The 19,351-nt window shown below is 33.7% G+C and overlaps 1 protein-coding gene across 6 annotated transcripts in view; it reads left to right on the top strand.

The window, feature by feature from the left end:
• LOC129738796 (serine/threonine-protein kinase DDB_G0283821) overlaps nucleotides 1-19,351 on the top strand; it is a 52,929-nt gene that overhangs the window by 15,968 nt on the left and 17,610 nt on the right. For all 6 annotated transcript variants that reach the window (XM_055730091.1, XM_055730090.1, XM_055730095.1 and 3 more), the window contains exons 3-4: nucleotides 2,507-2,701; nucleotides 6,213-6,724. In XM_055730091.1, coding sequence (XP_055586066.1) covers nucleotides 2,507-2,701; nucleotides 6,213-6,724 — 707 coding nt within the window. The remainder of the gene's footprint in view (nucleotides 1-2,506; nucleotides 2,702-6,212; nucleotides 6,725-19,351) is intronic.

Genomic DNA, 19,351 nt, shown 5'->3' on the forward strand with positions numbered 1-19,351 from the left:
AATAAGGTTCAGGCCGGAGCTGTCTCCCAATTCTTCCTGATTGAAGCCAACTGGAACGGGTTGCAACCAAATATTTTTCAAAATATCTGTCGCCTACAAGCAACGCGCATCGCAGCCAAGGTTGCCGAAATAAATTCTGTGTTTTTGAAAAAAATAATTCTGACTTTCTGTGATTTTGCCCAAAAATTCTGTGATGAAATTCTGTGATGCTTTTTCTTGAATTTCCTAGAAAATTCATGAGAATTTGGGTCTTTCACACATTTTTGTTGGGCAAAATCAATTACCGTTACCAATCTTATCATACTTTTCCAATTCAAAGTAAGAAATCTAAATTTGATACTGTCCAAAAAAATTAAAATTTCGGAAATCCATTAAAAATTTAAATATTCTGTGAAATCTGTGAAAATTTAAAAATTCTGTGTTCTGTGACACAGATTCTGTGATGCAAATTTGCTCAAAATTCTGTGAAATTACAGATTTTTCTGTGATTTCGGCAACCTTGATCGCAGCAATCTTAAAAAGAACTGCATTTTGGCAACTGTGGCCTAATAATTGGGCTGCGCCACTGCATTGCTGTTTTTCCAAATTCTTCAGATGTCTTTTAAAACAATGTTTCCTGACTTCACCAGCAGTCGACCACTGAGCACATTTTTATATCGGATAGTGCGCTTGAAAATAAATCGATAAATTTGGTACTGCGTGGGCGCAAATCAGATCACACCGAAAGCCGTTTTTCTTTTCTGTTAAGCACTGTTTTTTGAATCGCAAATTATATATTCCGGGAAGCTGCTTTCCAAACTTCACCCATCATTATACTTAACATCAACTTTATCCTTTCTAATCTTTATGCACAATTTCACGATTTTTTTTGGCAATTTACAGTCGAAAAATGTATTCTCCTGCAGGCTTGAAAATATTCATTCATTTATAAGGATGGCGAAATTTTATTTTGGATCACTATTCTGCCGTTCTAAGCAAGAATGTCTCGTGTGACTTTTGGGTCATTTTCACTTTTTTGCTGGAAACGGTCTCTTTAAGTGTTAACTTTCGAATAAAAACACAAACAAGTATACTTTGTTCTGAACATATACGAAATTTTCATCAAGGTGGTTGTCTCTATGTTGATAGTTCTACGCATGAATGTCACACTAGAGAAAATTCTATGAATAATGCAAATTTTATCAAAAAGTTGTCTTAAGATGAGTTCAAACTGTTGAATTTGATGTTATTCACTGAAAAGAACACTAAAATAGAGGGCAGAGGAGCAGAGAGAAGCCTTGAGTTTTCTATTCAGAGAAATTTTCACTAAACTCTTTTCGGTAGGCACTACTTACAGGATCCATACTCAACTATACATTATTATAAACAAAGAGGAACGTATTTCTCAAATTACGGTTTAGCATGAGTTTTTGGGCTTTTAAAATGATAGAAAAATTGTAGCCGTGTGACAGTTTTTCGTAGAACTAGCATCGGCATGCGTTCTGATTCTACGCAAAAGTGTCACACGGAGCATTTTGGCTCTAATTTGCTGTTTTTTTTTGTAGGAAATGTAATTTTTTTGAATCAAAGCAATCGAAAGATTCCTTTTAATTCAACCACGGTAAATGGAAAGTTCATATACCGGTATTTCGATAGCAACTTACTACCTTCTTCAGTGAGCGTTTTCGATTGAATTCAATTCAATCGAAAACGCTCACTGAAGAAGGTAGTAAGTTGCTATCGAAATACCGGTAAGTATATTTGTTTCTTTTTTTAGTTGATTTTAAAATTGTTTCTATTTTTTTCGATCATTTAAAATGCGTAGAATTAAGGTCTTAGCTGCACAGAATTAAGGCCGTGTACGATATATAGTATTCGGCCACTATTCCATATATCTTTTTTCAAAACAAATGCAATCTTTGAAAATTAATATCTGGTACCTCCATTTTTTTTCGATTTTCAAGATTCTTATCTTTTGAGTTGCTAGCAAGAAAGGCTTGTTTAGAATTCCTTTCGTTTTACCCACCTGTAGGTTGAATCTGAATCGGCGAATGAAGGTGAATATCAGAAAGCAATTTCATTAGCATAACTATTTTACTGAAATGAGAATTACAGTTCACAAGTTCAAATTCAAAAACCGGTTTTCAATCTCATGTTCTACCTTTTCAGTTGTAATTAACGAAACCACCACTTTGACTTCCATTGCAAATTCTATACGAATCTATTTTGCTTAAATGATGGTCTATGGATTAATCTCTTGAAAGTTTGATTAGTAAAAGCATTATGAATGATTTTAAACTTACTTTCTTCTCATTTTTGTTTTGTGTTCAATCTTCGAACGTTGTCGCTTATATTTTTGATCGATGTGATATTTCATGCTACTAATTTGATTTTCTATATTACTTATTATAATAAAATATCATAAAAACGAGAGTTTTTTTTAGATTTTCTTACGATCCATCAATTGAGTTACTCGTCTTGTTATTGATCCAACTAATGTTGCGTTATTTTGTTGGCCTAATTTTAGAACCGCGGAACGCAGCCGCCGAAGTGACCGCCCGGTACAGCAGCGAAGAAATATCAGGCAATGAATCGAGTGAGGTGCGGCTGATGACCGATGCAGAGCGCCAGGCCGACTTCAATCGGCACAAGGAGGAGATGAAGCGCAAGCGACGCCGAAAGAAACGTGCCAGCTCATCGATTCAATCTTCGTGCTTTCAAGGTAAATGAATGAAAGACTTGTTATTGAATGCGGTGATCAAAACTTCTTAATTCTTAAAAAAAATGTTGATTTTCTAAAATCATAAACATCAAGATAATACACCACTAGTACAGTCCCCCTCCACAAGCATTATTCACAATTATCACACACAATTACTAATCACCGAATTAGTGTGAACGCTAATATCTGCTGAACTAAAAGAAATTATTTCATATTATAATATTTGGTTTATCGATAATATCAGAAAATTCATTTAAAGTATTATATATGTGTGTTTGATAAAAGTAAAATCTAGAGTTTGTTTTGATTAGGTCATATGAGCCACTCAACGAGATTCGAGAAAATCCCTGTACAAGTTTCGAAACACCTTTTTAATTCTAGTTTTGAAACTATCGTTCAGAAGTGTATGGAAATTTGGTTGCCAACCTAAAAATAGATGAAGAATAAGCCTGTGTATTTGATCTGGGCATTAGTTTTGTTATTTTTAGTCAACATGTACTTACAACCTTCTGCATTGATTGATTGGCGCCAACGTCCTTTTGCAAATTGATGAATGCTATCATGCAACACGACTGCATTGGTCCTAAACTTATCTGTTCCTTTTGAAGTTGTTGTTAAAACAATCGCAAGCACACGTATTACTTGGAATTGTCCGCCTGAAGGTTCGTTGAACCGGTGTAGTGTGGGACTGTCCATCCCAACTATGTTTCTATTAGATTGGACACTGCTGGGTATTACCTGGGAATCCCGTAATTCCGTTGTACGATCGAGAACAGCGTAAAGTCTGCTTCATTTAATATTGGAACACAAACAATTGCGTGTAGTTCAGTCATTTATTAACGAATTCATAATTTGTTTTTCATACAAATGTAGCATTTTCTTTACTCTTTCATAAAAAAAAAAATTAAAAAAATTATTCATTGCTGTTTCGAAGAAATTCTCGTACTTTTCCCGTAATACGGCACATTAGGCGGCGCACACCCTTTTCGTCCACCGTTTTGGCGATTTGATTCCACCAGTTCTTCATTTGAGTCATGTTCCTAACAAGTTTTCCCTTTGCCTTAAGCCTCCGCTTCGTGATTGCCCAGTATTTCTCTATCGGCCGGAACTGGGGGCAGTTTGGGGGGTTGAGGTCCTTCGGTATTACGCTGACCCCGTTCGTTGCGTACCATTCCATAACCGTTTTGCTGTAATGGCAACTTGCGAGGTCCGGCCAAAACATTACTGGACGGTCGTGGGCACGAATAAACGGCAGAATCCGTTTCTGTAGGCACTCTTTTTTGTAGACTTCTGATGTCATTGTCTTGTCAGTGAGAAAGACTTTGGTTTTCTGTCCACAACTGCATATCCCCTGCCAAATCATGTACTTGCGGGCGAATTTATCCGCAAACACGAACTTAAATTTTGCAGGTGCATCCCCCCGAGCCGTCGCCAAATAAAATTTTTGACCTGGGATTTGCCCAAAGTCCGCCTTCACATAGGTCTCATCGTCCATGAGACAATGAGCAAAAGAATTTGTTCCAATATTAAATGAAGCAGACTTTAAACCTATCCAACGCTAACAGATATTTGGGGTGCATCTGTTGGCATAGAAAAAAAAAGCTGAATGGATCAGTTAGTTAAAAGTAATACTTGTTTTACCTACCCAACAACAAATTTTGAGACGTTCGGGGTACCAAGATGGCTTTAATCACTCTTATTTAAACGAACTTCGTTCGAGTTATTAGGAGTTTTCGCAAAATTCCAATTACTTCCAAGCATTTTCTACGAAGATGCAAAAGGACCGATCAACCAACTCGTTAGACTTTTTTTAGTGGCTTTTTGCTTGCACGGCAAAGCTGTGCAACGCAAAAGGTCTTTTTTTTCTTTTTCTCGGGATTTTCATCCCGAAGGATGATTAATCCCCCAACGCAAAAAGGTCGTTAAAACTAATTGCACTCGAAATTAAGAAAACGGTTGTATACTGTTTGCCGGAATTTCATTCACCGGAAAACCATTTACCGGAATGCTATTTACCGAAAATTCATTTATCGGAATGAACCGTTTACCGGACTGCTATTTACCAGATTGAACCGTTTACCGGACTGACATTAACCGGAATGTACTATTTACCGGAATGCCATTTACCGGAATAAGAGTTTTTAAGGACAAATCTATTATTATATCCCGTTTACCCGTGAACTTTTGGTCAGAATGATTTTAAGTCAAGATCTGGGTACTTTAATTGATTTCATGATAACCATTGTGGCTTTTAAAAATCGTTTTTTTTTCAGTATCCGACGCCTTGAACTTGAAGATATATTGTCCTTCACGCTGTCATGTGGCGGACGGGGCTAAGAGATCACCCCTAGCTTTCACGCAGACCTAGACCAATGTAATAGGGCCGCCGCTTCCTTCAGGCGATTTTTTTTTTGAAAAATGATAAATTCTGCCGAAAATTTTAGGGAAATGGCTCACAACCCAAATTTATACGTGTCTAAGAAATTTCGGTAAATGGTAGTTCCGGTAAATGGTTTTCCGGTAAATGATACATTCCGGTAAATAGTACAGTCCGGTAAATGGTATTCCGGTAAACAGTATACAACCTAAGAAAATCATTATACGTCTTAAATTCAAATCATAATGTAAAAGTTATGCATCGCCTAAATGAAACCAAGTTTTTATCTTACATACACAGTAAACGAAAATTACCGAGTTCGGTAATTTTTTTACCGAAATCCTAACATGTGTAAATCGTTAAACTGTTCGGTATTTTTTTCGGTAAAAAATAAACGAACATCGGTAAATGAAGAATCGATTTACCGATGTTCGTTTATTTTTTACCGAAAAAATTACCGAACAGTTTAACGATTTACACATGTTAGGATTTCGGTAAAAAAATTACCGAACTCGTTAATTTTCGTTTACTGTGTAGAACACATGTTTATCAGTCTGCAGTCAATAACTCAATTTTGTTTATAATGTTTCTTACGACCTGATCAAAACTAACTCTAGAATTAGCCTTTTAAATAGTTTTTATCATACGTTTACTATTATCTATATTCGGGTGTTGCCTTGAACTTCTATGTGACATATACCTAATTGTTAGCAAAATGCCTAATACCTAATTGATACGGGTTAAAATTTTGACCTATAATTGTGACTTAGAAAAACCTTGATTTTTTCGGTATATTATCTATGTAGTTTTTGAACAAATTAAAAAAAAAATATTTGAAATCAATGGGGGAATATTTAATGACTGATATTCATGCAAAGCTTGAAGTTTTTTGTACTAACACGCAAATAAACGAACATTTAGTGGAGGAAGAAAAAGTTTAGTAACTGATTTTGTGGGGCCACATGCACTTATTTCTTTCAAAACTACAAGCATTAATAATTTCGAAATCACTTTCTACAATTAACAATTTGTTCCTCAAAGAAGTTACAATTTACTCACTTTGACAACTTTACGCATGAGTTTTTTTCACAGTTTTTTTTTAATTCTGTACCTCTTTTACTCGTCGTTCAACAGAACTATACAAACTAACCGGAGAGGTTCTTGGCGAAGGCGCCTATGCTTCCGTACAAACATGCATCAACATTTACACCGAGCTGGAGTATGCGGTAAAGATCATCGACAAAATTCCAGGGCACGCGCGGGCTCGGGTTTTCCGAGAGGTGGAAACCTTCCACCATTGTCAGGGGCACCCAAACATCTTGCAGCTATTGGAATTTTTCGAGGACGAAGAAAAGTTTTACCTAGTGTTTGAGAAGATCAACGGCGGTCCACTGCTGACGCGCATTCAAGAAAATGTGTGCTTTTCCGAGTACGATGCGGCTCAAATCATCAAGGAGATCGCATCCGGGCTCGATTTTCTGCACAAGAAGGGCATAGCGCACCGTGACTTGAAGCCAGAAAATATCCTGTGCGTATATCCGGATAAACTTTGTCCGATTAAAATCTGTGATTTTGATCTAGGGTCCGGTATTAAGTTCACCACCAACATTTCATCGCCAATGGCTACGCCGCAACTGTTGACACCGGTAAGTTTGTTATGTTTTATTTAAGTCATTTTAGTCAACTATTTATTAACTTCTCATACCGACTCGGGCCTTTCTAGTTTAACTCTGGGTTATTTCTCGGAAAATTTTTGACCTTATTTTTTACAATGATTACCCATCCGATATTTAAATTTCTATTTTAATTGATGTGGCATTTTCGTACAAGCATATAGTACCAAATTTACATTACGAAGATTCCAAATCTATAAGTTTAGTCCTGATCGCAGGGTGGCCAGCGAACCGGGAAAAACCGGGAATTGAAAATGGCACCGGGAAACCGGAAAAAACCTAGAATTTTGAATCAAAACCGGAAAAATTATTTGTGAACAGTTTTTCCCATATATTATAAACCTATGAAATCCTAAAGTTCATTAATTTCATCATGACGAAACTTTTTCTCAAAAACAGAATTTTCCCGGGAAAAGTTGAAAAACATTGGGATTTTTTACTCAGCGCATATATTCGCGATGCATAGAAATGTTACGTCGTAGAAAAAATTCTCGAACATAAACTATTTTTTTTCTCACGTGTATTGTGCACTGCAAATAATGTTTTTAAAATAAATAAACTTTTAATAACTTTGAAGTATGTATACGTTACTTTTATAGCGTTAAATAATCAAAGGATTTAATGTTTTCTACCGTTGTGCACTTTTTTACGAATTTCTGGTAAGATTGAACGTAAAAATCTGAATAAAATAATAAGTGAAAGGACCTTTTTCCGAAAAATACACGTTATGCAGAAACGTTAGGGATGATATGAATTCAGCATGAAGACCTAATTCAACGACATAACCTCGAGGTACTTATCTTATTTGGTTTTGAAAATATTTTCTAATCTTTCAGCTCAATTTCACAAAATTGAAACACAAAATCGAAATCATTCGGCCACTATTTTGTATGCATTCTTTCTTAAACCATTAACCGCATATTTTATTTAGTTTTTTCGTAAATACAGAATATAAATTATTGAATGATTCAATACATTTGATAAAGCGGAATCATAAACATTAAGAATTTATCTCAAAAATCGGAATGCCTGTCAAACAATAATTTTTAAAATTTAAATAGGATTTCAATTTGAAAAACCGAATGAAAACATGCGTTGAAGCTGGACTGAAAATCCAAACTTAGAAATCAAATAAATTTACCAGAAATTAGATAAATAGATTCAGAATCCGGCATCTAGAACTCAGGCTTTAAAAGCGCATTCTGAATAATAATTTTAGAGGTTGTCCAACAAAAATTTTCATTCAGTATTCTAAATATGAGAACGAAAATAAAATTTCTGATTGCGGCTAGGTAATCAGATTCAGCGAAATCTGTTTTAGAAACTGCATAAGAAAAATTAAAAATAGAATATCAATCAGAAGCAGAGTAATAACATCAAACTTGATTTCTTGTTCCGCGTCAGATACTAAAATTAACATTGGAATTAAGATTCCAAACTTTAAAACAATGTTTAATTTCAGAGTTCAGAAGCCAGAGTTCAATAGTAAAATTCGGTATTTCAACTTGAAATTTTGAAAGTATCATGTGGCACATTATACCGAAACTATATTTTATCTCATGCAAATAATAAAAACAAAAGATTTTTCCTTATAATAAGCGAAGTTGGTGTGAAAGTCTGAAAGAGGATAACAATTTTCGGTTAAAGTTAGGACAACTAGCATTATTTCTTGCCGTACTACCATCACCTTAACCTGAATAACCTTTGAATATCAACACTTAAATACTAAATAATTTTAAGTTCTCTCACACTTTTACGTTCAACTTTCATAAAAATATCTTTTTTTATTGTCAAAAAACCCGATAACCATATTTATTTGTGTATTTTGGAACACGTAAATCATAAAATCTCAATCCGGTAAACCGGGAATTTGAAAATGGAAGCTCGCTGGCCACCCTGAGATTGGTTGAGAGTTAGGAGAAACATGATGATAATTTATAGTTTTTTTTAATTGAGGAAAGAAATTATTGATTCGGTGAAATTGATTTTTTTATAATTCGAATAACACAACTGAACAGGTTTGAAGTCGTTATTTTGAGTATTATAATAGTTGGTCCATCAAAGTTCAAAAATTATCTTAGAAATTCTTAATTCATTTTAATAAGATATTGCAAATTTCTTCCAAACCTTATTAATTGGGTGCAGGAAGGTGTTTTTGATTGATTGCGAATAACATAAGGTACACCGGGGTAAGTGGGGACGGTTTTTCATATAGTTCAATTTTGGAAATCATTGAAAAATCAGCAGTGGATCAATTTTGATAAAATTACGTTCAATGTGCTGCAGAACATGTTGTAAACAAACGCTGAAGAGATGAGCTTAATATACGCAAAGCGAGAAAAGTTATCACGTAAATTGTTATGGACTGCTGGTGTCTTCACCAGCCAGCCAGATCTCATGCCAAATTTGGGCCAGATCGGATCACAGGAAGTGGTTGCTCAACGAGCCTGAAGTTTGTATGGGATTTTGTGACATTTTGTTCGGGAGGAACATGAAAAACCAGTTTTTTTATCAATAACTTTGGTTCCCGTCGTCCGATTTCTTTCGAAAACGGTTTTTCTTAAAGCCTAAACTATTCAAAATATTTCATCCGAAGACTGCATATCGATAAGAGTTAAGATAAAAAAGTTATAAGGTTTAAAAAATGGGCTAAATTTTTCAAGGATGGTATTCATCACTGTTAATGAGTCGGGGCGGTCGAACATGCCTCATTAACAGTGATGAATACCATCCTTAAAAAAGTTAGCCAATTTTTGAAGCCTTATAACTTTTTTTATCTTAACTCTTATCGATATGCAGTCTTCGGATGGAATATTTTGTATAATTTAGGCTTTAACAAAAACCGTTTTTGAAAGAAATCGACCGACAGGAACCAAAGTTATTGATGAAAAATGGTTTTTCATGTTTCTCTCGAACAAAATGTCTCAAAATCCCATACAAACTTCAGGCTCGTTGAGCGACCCCTTTTCGTGATCCGATCTGGCCCAAATTTGGCATGAGATCTTGTACTAGGCCTAGGATAAATTTTAGCCTGCAGCGCATAACTTTTTCAAAAGTCGCGTTATTTGGGGCACTCTAGTGTACATTCGTGTTCCGGTATCTTACAAATTCGTTTTTATGTTTATATTAATATTTTTCATTTACGTTTAGTGTCCTTCAACTGTAACTGTGCCTGTCCTCGCAAGTAGCAACGATCCGTACTATTTTAGAGGTAAAGCCAATAATTAAAAAAAAGGTTTCTTGAATCCATTCAGAAGGAACCTTTTTTCCCGAAAAAACGTCACAGACTTCAAACTTCCAACAATTTCAAATTAACTCTCTAGTTTGATCGGAAGATAATTAGAAACGGACCATTTGTGGAACGTATTTGTTTGAATCGTGGTTATAATTTCGCTCATGAGAGCGGCGAATATTTATCGATGAATCAATCGAAAACAATTTATTTATCTTTACCGCTCTACAATCGTGCTTGGGGAAATAATTAGTTATTGATTCTACAGTAACACGTCCAATCACGCTTTGTCTCTTTGCCCCGTGTAATCATACAATGTACAATAGTTCCAACAGCAATTTCACTTTCAATTGGCACCTGTATATAATCCAACGCATTGATTCGACCGGCATCTAAGTGAAATATAAATCGAATTCTCAGATAATCACGTTTGCTTAAAATCATTAAAGCTAAACGCATATATCTACACTGTTCGCTTTGGAATTATAACAAAATATTATTACGATGAGTAGTTCTGTTGTTACAATTGTGAAATTAATTACCTGGTCTTGTTGATCGCCCTCCGTATTAGTAATTTTTGCTGATCAGCAATGTGTTAGTACAGGGCTATGTTTAATTTAATATATTCTTGAGGCGCCAACTTACCAAATGAGTTAGAATCTTTAACATCCAGAACGACGAAAAATTTGCATAATCAGACGATCATACTTTGTTTGTCACAATTACATTTAATTTCAAACGTTACAATTTCCTCATAACTTTTTTTTTTATTTTTGAAGATTAATAAAAATAACATCAATGGAAGTAAGTTCAAAATTTTGAACCTAATTTTTGAATTATTTTTTTAACTAGTTGTAATTGATCTGTTGCTCGTCAATAGGAGAGTATTTTTTCTTAAATTTTGTTCACAATTTATTATCACCCCAAGGTGCTAGCCGCTAATCAGTGCTCCAAATTGAAAGACTACTTTCATGATAAATTTTGTTTTAGATCTGCATATCCTTAGAATACATGTATTTATACACAGATTTTTATTCACTCGAAACCTATGTTAAAAAATACAGAGGCTAATATATGGTTGATAAATATGTAATTTGATGTACAAATAGCTAGACAACACGAGCAGGAAAAAAATAATCTAAAATGACACTATTCGGTTGCGCAGACCGGATCGAACCGGCCGCATAATACATCCGCGTCTTTGTGTGTTTCCTGTCATTTTTATTCCATCCTTTTTCTCTTTTTTTCTGTTCATGTCTTTTGTGGAACAACTGCGCAGTTTGAATAGAATCGCAAAATGCGTTCATCCCGGCTTGTTTCTTCTACGGGTTCGCTAGTATGTAGTGGGTATGGAAAGTTTCGTTTCTAAGTTTGCATTTTGTGTTGGATATGATAAACAGGTTTCACATTTCAGCGTAGACGAATCGGCTGATATACGTTCGCAGAAAAACAACATGGTTTTATTCTTGCGAAACAAAACGTTCCTTTATTTTTTCACTGATGAAATTTATCGTATAAAAATGTCCTGTTCATATTATTTCGTTACTCAACACACAACAATTCTAGTTACATCAACAAGATTTATAAAATAACTCTTCTTAATCACAGCGATCGAAAGATTCCTTTTTTATTCAACCACGGTAAATGAAAAGTTCATTTCCGTGGTTGAATTTAAAGGAATCTTTCGATTGCTTTGATTCAGTTGAGTTATTCAACCAAGTAAGCTCACAACACAATTGAGAGATAACTCTTACCAACTTTACTTGTAAAATCAGCACCAGAAAATTCAGGAATATGAAAATTTGATTTAAGAAACTTTTTCATTTGCTATTTGTGCTGTGATAATACGCTCAAGAAAAAAATCGAACAATCAACAACATATGATGAAGTTGACACTTATCGCATGATGGATTTCAAAAACTTATTCTGTGCGTTTAAAAAATCGCAAACAATAAAACAAATTTTACATTAATAAATTGCACGAATGCACTTCGAAAATATTCAAGTTAAAGAAACATGTTAGAAAGATACCTTGATCTAGATTTGCTATAAGATTCTACATACAATTTTCCAAACATCTTGCTGCTGTTAGCTTATTTTGGTATCTGCATGCCTATTAATTTTACTATCGTAGAAAACTTAACGGCAAATTATAGTCTTATGAAAAAATCTAATTAATTGAAACTGTTAACAAATGACATTCTACGTTTGAAATGAAGGGTGGTCACCCATTTGGAGGAAGGATTCAATCAGGAAAGAAATCGGGATTCAAATCCATCAGGAATCTGTCGGCATTTCATTCCCGAAGTCGGGACTTTTGGGTTCAGTACAGTTAATCGCACATTTGATCATAATACCAGATAAATTATTAGTTTTTACGGCGCTTCAATGCATCATCTTTTCAATGGTGGAAAGTAATATAGAATTATTTAAATTATAAAATTTGCCTCAATATTTATGGTTTTTTGGTGAATGATTATAAAGACGAACAATCATTCTGGATTCAAAAAGGGCGTTCGTATTCGGCGATTAAATGAGAAAGCAAAATCGATCAAGATCCTATTTTTTCATTTTTCTTCGTAATACTTACGGAAATTATTTATTTACCAGTTACGAATTTTTGTTTCTCTAATTTTCAAGTAACTTAGGAACTTATTTTAGAAATTGATAAGATATAGCGACATTTGGAAATTGGTTATCCCGAGCAAACTTTAATACCCAAATCGATAGCAAGGAGTTAACAGCAAAATGATAGAATCTTTTGGTATGACTTTTAATGCAACAGCAAAATTTGGCATCAATACGCATTGATACTTTAAGGGGGGAGTAGGGTCTAACGGGTAAAAAAAAACACAATTTTCACGAATTTTTTTTAGAACTATCGTTCAAACAAATGTATTCAATTTTTTTGCATTATACAAAGCATTGTTAAAAGAACATTTAGTAATTTTTTCGTAGAAAAATATTGAAAAATGAGGCGGTGACGGAGCACTTTCGAGGATGCCTTTTAGAAAACAGGATTTGCGGTGGACACTGTATCTCAGCACAGAATCATCTGAAGTCAAAAAATCGGAGCAAAATATTTTTAATAGATGTGTTTCTAGACCCCAAATTTTTATGAAAATTTTGTGGCTGTTTGAAGTAAAAACTACGATTTTTCACGAAAAAATCCGCCATTTTTTATCTGTGAAATCTCCCCAAAGTAAAAAGAAAATCGTTGGGGTTTAGTATTTTATGTATGTACTAGCTGACCCGGTGTGCGTTGCTACACCTTTCAAAATCGAATGATATTTTCAGACTTTATTCAAATTTTTATTGTTTTGTTGGTATTATTTTAAATCAAAGTATAACATAATTCATAAGCAACCGCTATATCTTCATTTGTGTTAAAGATCTGATAATTTAAATCTGTTTCTTTAAGCTCCGCCCTAAAAAAGGAGGGTTTCAAATACATCGTTGACAAACAATCCAACTGATAAAATCTGGTTGGTTTTGCTTAATATGTTCTGGATTTATGCTAAAAAACTGATAAGAGAGACCACACCCCCCGCCCTCCTGCCCTTCCCTTCCCCCAGCTGAATGGAGATCGTGATTTTTAATAAGCATACCCTTTCGACATAAAAAAATTTCTCGTATTGAAAGACCATCCCATGCCCAATTTGGTTTTATTTGCGATGTAAATTCTCGAGTTATGCATAAACTTGAAAGGAGGTACCAACCCCCTTCCATTCGCCTTATTGAATGGAGAGGTGAGAACTTAATATTCATAAAAGTATTTTTTGTACTCAACAAATTTTTGATACCAAATTTCATTTCATTTGCTCTATTAATTCTCAAGTGATGCAAAAAAAAATGTTTGGCCCCCCTTTCCCCTTTATATCTTTTCGCTAAAAAAAGGGTGGGGCTTCAATTTATAATAGAAACATTTCTCGTATCCAAATACCCTCATATGCCAAATATGGTTCGAATTTGCTCGATCAGATCTCCAGTTAAACTGAAAATTGTAAGGGAAATCTCTTCACCTCCTTTTCATCCACCTTTTTGAAAGATTGAGGAATACCAAATATTCAAAGAAGCATTTCTCGCACCCAAATATAGTTCCATGCCAAATTTGGTTCCATTTGCTGTTGTAGTTCTTGTGTTATGCCATAAAAATTGCATGTAACTTACCTCCCTCCCTCCCTCATTTCACCCCGCTGGAAGAAGGAAAGAGTCTCAAATAACCATTAGAACATATCACGTTCCCAAATATCCGCCCATGAAAAATTTGGTTCCATTTGCTTGATTAGTATTTGAGTTATGTAAAAATTAAAATGAAGGCCCCTCCCCCCTTTATATCTCCCTACTATAAAGAGGGAGGGGTCTCAAATAATCATAGAAATATTTTTCGTATCCAAATACTTTTCCATGCCAAATTTGGTTCCATTTGTTTCATAAGTTTTTAAGTTATTTAAAAAAAATATGAAAGAGGCCCCTCCCCCTTTCAACTGCATAAAGGGAGGGGTCTCAAATAATTATTGAAATATTTTTCGTATCAAAATACCTTCCCATGCCAAATTTGGTTCCAATATCTTGCATAGTTTTTGAGTTATATGAAAAATTGTAAGGTAGCCCCCCTCCCCCCCTTCCTATCACGCCACTGAAAGGAGGAAGGGGTGTCAAATATTCATAGAAATATTCCTTGTTCCCAAATACCACCCCATGCCAAATATGATACCATTTGCTTGATGGGTTCTCGAGTTATGCAAAAAATTGTCTTTTGTTTGGGAGGCCCCTCCCCCCCTTCATGAGAGAGGGAGGGGTCTCAAACCACAATAGGAACCTTCCTCTGCCTCCAATACCCCCACCTGTCAAGTTTCACGCAAATCGGTTCAGTAGATTCCGAGTCTATAGGGAACAGACAGACAGACAGACAGACAGACAGACAGACAGACAGACAGACAGACAGAAATTCATTTTTATATATATAGATGTATGTATGTATGGTTCCCCCATCGGTAGCAAGGGCCAGCCTATGTCTGTGTGGCTTGGCCTTCGAATTGACTTCTAGGGCTTCCACGGCCAATGGTTCGTCGAGGGAAGGCATCCAACCCTCAGAAACCTACAATGGTTGGCAATCCACTCCGCTTGCAATAATTGCTTTGGGTTATCCCCAGATGCATTCCCTCTGGTTAATATATAAGTACAATGAATAAGCATATATGTAGTTATATGATATATAAGAAATATGATAAATATGAAAAGAAATATATGTGAAACACATTTAATATGAAATAATGAACAAGATGAATATAAATAGAAATTGGAGGTCGACTTATTTCGAGTTTGTTCAATACATTGCTATATAAAATAAAATGAATGTATATAAAACGAAAATTAATAAAATCGTTTTAAAAACAATAAAAAAAATCAGCTAAAGTATCATTATCGCCCTTTTGATTGACCCTAGAGAATAACCCAAATTGGAAAAGTGAAGTAATGGAAATAGTATGGTATATTCATGATTGTCAATCATGAATATACCATACTGAGGTCAGATTCGTGAAAAACGATAATTTGATAAAGCTGAAAACTTAAGCTCTTATTACAAGTTGCATTAAAGAAAGGAGTTGTTATCTGCTTAGTTTAAAAAAAGGAATGTACGAATACGAAGTTGGGGTTTAGTATTTTATATGTAGAAAATATTTTCCAAATTTGAAAAGAATCGGTGAAGTAGTTTTCAAATGACGATGTCCACTGACTTTATAAATGTGCTTTCGAGAAAAACGCGTTTGAAGTTTCTGCTCTAGAATTCTTGAAGTATTAGATAAGAGGAGATAAAGGCCTATAATTTCTACAGTTTTGCTTCGATTGACTTGAAAATTCGACACAACATTCTTGAAATGTTTTACAATAAGAAAATAAAAAAATCGATTTTTTGAAAGTGTTAGACCCTACTCCCCCCTTAACCCTTTTAGCACTGAGCATAAAAATCATAAACTGATGAAAATAACCTTCCCGAATCGATGATTTTTTAAAGTTTTCCAAAATAGCTTACACGAAAGATTTTCTATTTCAAATAAAAGTGCTGCAAAAAAAATAGGATTTTTTCCTTTGATTTTGGGATAAATAAAAAATCCTTTTGTTCAATAGCATTTTCCTTTGCTTCAAAAATGTTTTCTTTTAAAAAATCTTTGAAACAAAATTTTTATGCTTTGAAACAAAAACAGTTTCATTTTATGCAGAGTTGTTTTCGTTTGCTACAATGTAATTTAGATTGAAAAGCATTGATTCATTGAACCATTTTCCTTTTATTGTAATTAATTGGAAGACATATTTTCTATTGTTCCGAAGTTCCTATTAGGAATTTTGAATAATAATAATAAAGAATTCACATCTGTTTAGTTAAGCTTCGCCCTGAAAAAGGAGTATCTCAATTGAATCTTACGCAAACAATCTAACTTAAATATAAAATACACGCAGCGAAAAGATTTTTTATTTCAAAGGAAAGTGCCGCAAAAACAAAGGAAAATTCCTTTAGTTTTTGGTATAAATATTTTTTTTGTTTTAAATGCATTTTCTTTTGTTTTAAAGAATTTTTCTTTTGAAAAATCTTTGATTCAAAATAATAATCCTTTGATACAAAAAACAGTTTCTTTTGATTCAAAGTTACTTTCTCTGGCCGCAATGTAAATTAATTTAGATTTGAAAGCATATTCATTGAACCTTTTTCCGTTTATTCCAATTGGATGAATTATTTTCTGAAAGTGTTATGAAATTCCTATTAGTAATTTCAAATGATAAAAATAAAGGATCTTAATTATAAAATTTATTTTTATTCACAAATAAATGAAACACTGGGTCACAAACTAATTGCAAGCACTTATTGCAGCACTTCAATATTCACTCTTTAATCAACATGCACTTACCATAAATACTTCATCCGGAATCCTCCTAACTAAGCTAACTCTGATCCACATATTCTCACGACCAGCCAAACTTGAATCGATTTTTCGTTTTAAATTCTTCTTGCTCAATGCAAAAATCCATCTAAGTTTGAAGTTTTTGTTGAAGAAGTTTTTGTTTGAAGTTGAAGAAATTATTCCTCTGCATTGAAAACATTTTTCTTTGGTTGAAAGAACATTTTCTTTGTTTCAAAATAAATATGCAATTGAACAATTGTCTTTTCAATCAAAGAATTTGTTTAGAATCAAAATCAAAAATTATTCGATTCAAAAAATTTATTCTTTCTTTCAAAAATTATTCGTTTGAAACAAAACCATAATTCATTGATTCATTGAAATAGGAGTTTGATTCGAAAAAATGAATCTTTTGAATCAAAGTCAGTTTTGTAATGTTTCAAAATCCAAGTTTTCTCTGCGTGTATGGTTGTTTTTGCTTGATATGTTCTGGATTTATGCTAAAAAAGTGATAAGAGCCCCCCCCCCCCCCCCCCCCCTGTCCTTCCTATCATCCCCACGGTGTGATTCGTAGAAGTACTTAAAGAAAAAAATACAGTAACGCTATTTTTCGCATGGACAGAAAGTAGAGCTTTTTCCGGTTCATTTTCACCAAATAAATATTTTGTCGGTGATCCCCCATACTAAATATTTTTTTGAAAATTTAGTATTTACTATTTGAATTCTTCAAAAAATAAATAAATTTCTAAAATTTCAGAGGTGCTAATCATCTTAATTTTAACTTTCAGTACTTTTAAATTGAAGTAATAACTCAACAATGTCATCAAAAACTTTGAAAATTATCATTTTTTTTAAATTAGTTACAGAGTTGTTAAAACGTTATAAATGCTTAGAAAGTATCTTCTAATCCTTAAATTTAAATATTGGCTGGTAAGTCCTGTCGGCAGTCTAAGAGGGTCAAATCATCTGAACTTATTAGATTATCTTGAATAATATGAATCCAAATATGAATCCATTTGAATCCATTGTCTTTAGATTTTCTGATTGTGGCAACACTGGAGGGAATTTTCTTAAAAAAAGCTCAATGATTAAAAAAATCAGTTAACGCTAGGAATCGTTAAAACTTTTTTGTGATAACGCTGATAACGTGATGCGATATGGAGTAGAAACGTTTGTCTTGATTTAAGCTTTTAAAAAGTTCAGAATTTCAATATCCAAAAGTAAACGATCCGTTAAAAACAATTTTTGATGAGGAATTAGTTTTTATACTTCTCCTGATTAAAATGTTTCAAAATTCCATTTGCACTTCAAACTTAATGCAAATCGCTACAGCAGTTCAATCTAGCCTAAATTTTGCTTGTTACTGTCTTTTGATACAATGATCATTATAAGCCCAGAGTTTACTTCAACCTTTTCATTTTTATCATGTTCTAGCCCAATTTTTGTAACCCTGCTGTACTCTTTGTCTATTATTCTTCCATTTTATTCAAAGAACATTACTCTTGTGTTTAAATAATCTTAGCTTCTACGGTTTCCAGCCCACTAAATTATTTAAATAGATTATTCTTCTTTGAGATTAGAATTCTTTGTTTAAAATTGAATTTATAGTTTGTTTTGGAAATAATTTTATTTGATGGATGAATCTAGTCTAAAATTCTGATGAATTAGAAATATTTCTAATAAAAATGCATTTCAATCTTTTTGTCGATCTTAAATTAACAGTGCGTTTAGTTTGTTGAATATGTCAAAGTCCTAACACATCCCTAACACATTCGTTCCATTTTTTTTTGGAGTTTGAATGATTTGAAAAAATCAGGTTTACATGTCTTTTAATAAAATAAAATATATAAAAGAAAAGTGCAACTCTTCATTAATAATTTAAATGTTTTCAACGTTTTTTCTATAAGTAAAATAGGTAATTTTTATATTAAAAGTGTATTTTCAATCATTCAAATCTCTACTAGTTCCACCGACTTCCCCGCTAATTTCAAATGGAAATGGTTCCGTTAATCATCAAAAGTAATCACAAAAAGGAGGTGTTGCGAAAATGTGCACTTTTCGATGGACGAGCCTTCCAAAATTGCCAAAGAATACACTAAATGCTTTCTATAGGGCTTTAGCAACTTCTAAACCCATCATAATGTATGGGACAATTGTAGATCGTTGCTTGTTACAACTTTGTTTCAAAGACAGCGAACCATTTTATGACTATAGGACGTTATAGGAACCTTCCCCGGTCTCCAATACCCCTAATACCCCAAGTTTCACGCAAATCGGTTCTGTGGTTTTCGTGTCTATAGGGAACAGACAGACAGGCAGACAGACAGACAGACAGACAGGCAGAAATTCATTATTAGTTTATGGTCAAGACAATTTTGCATATTTTTTTTAACGGTCGGACTATTTGGTGAAAATCATCAGTATAATGATGAAACTTTAGTTAAAGTTCTAAAGAAGTTAGTCATCAAA

The sequence above is a fragment of the Uranotaenia lowii genome, chromosome 1, assembly GCF_029784155.1.
Source record: "Uranotaenia lowii strain MFRU-FL chromosome 1, ASM2978415v1, whole genome shotgun sequence".
Lineage (NCBI taxonomy): Eukaryota > Metazoa > Arthropoda > Insecta > Diptera > Culicidae > Uranotaenia > Uranotaenia lowii.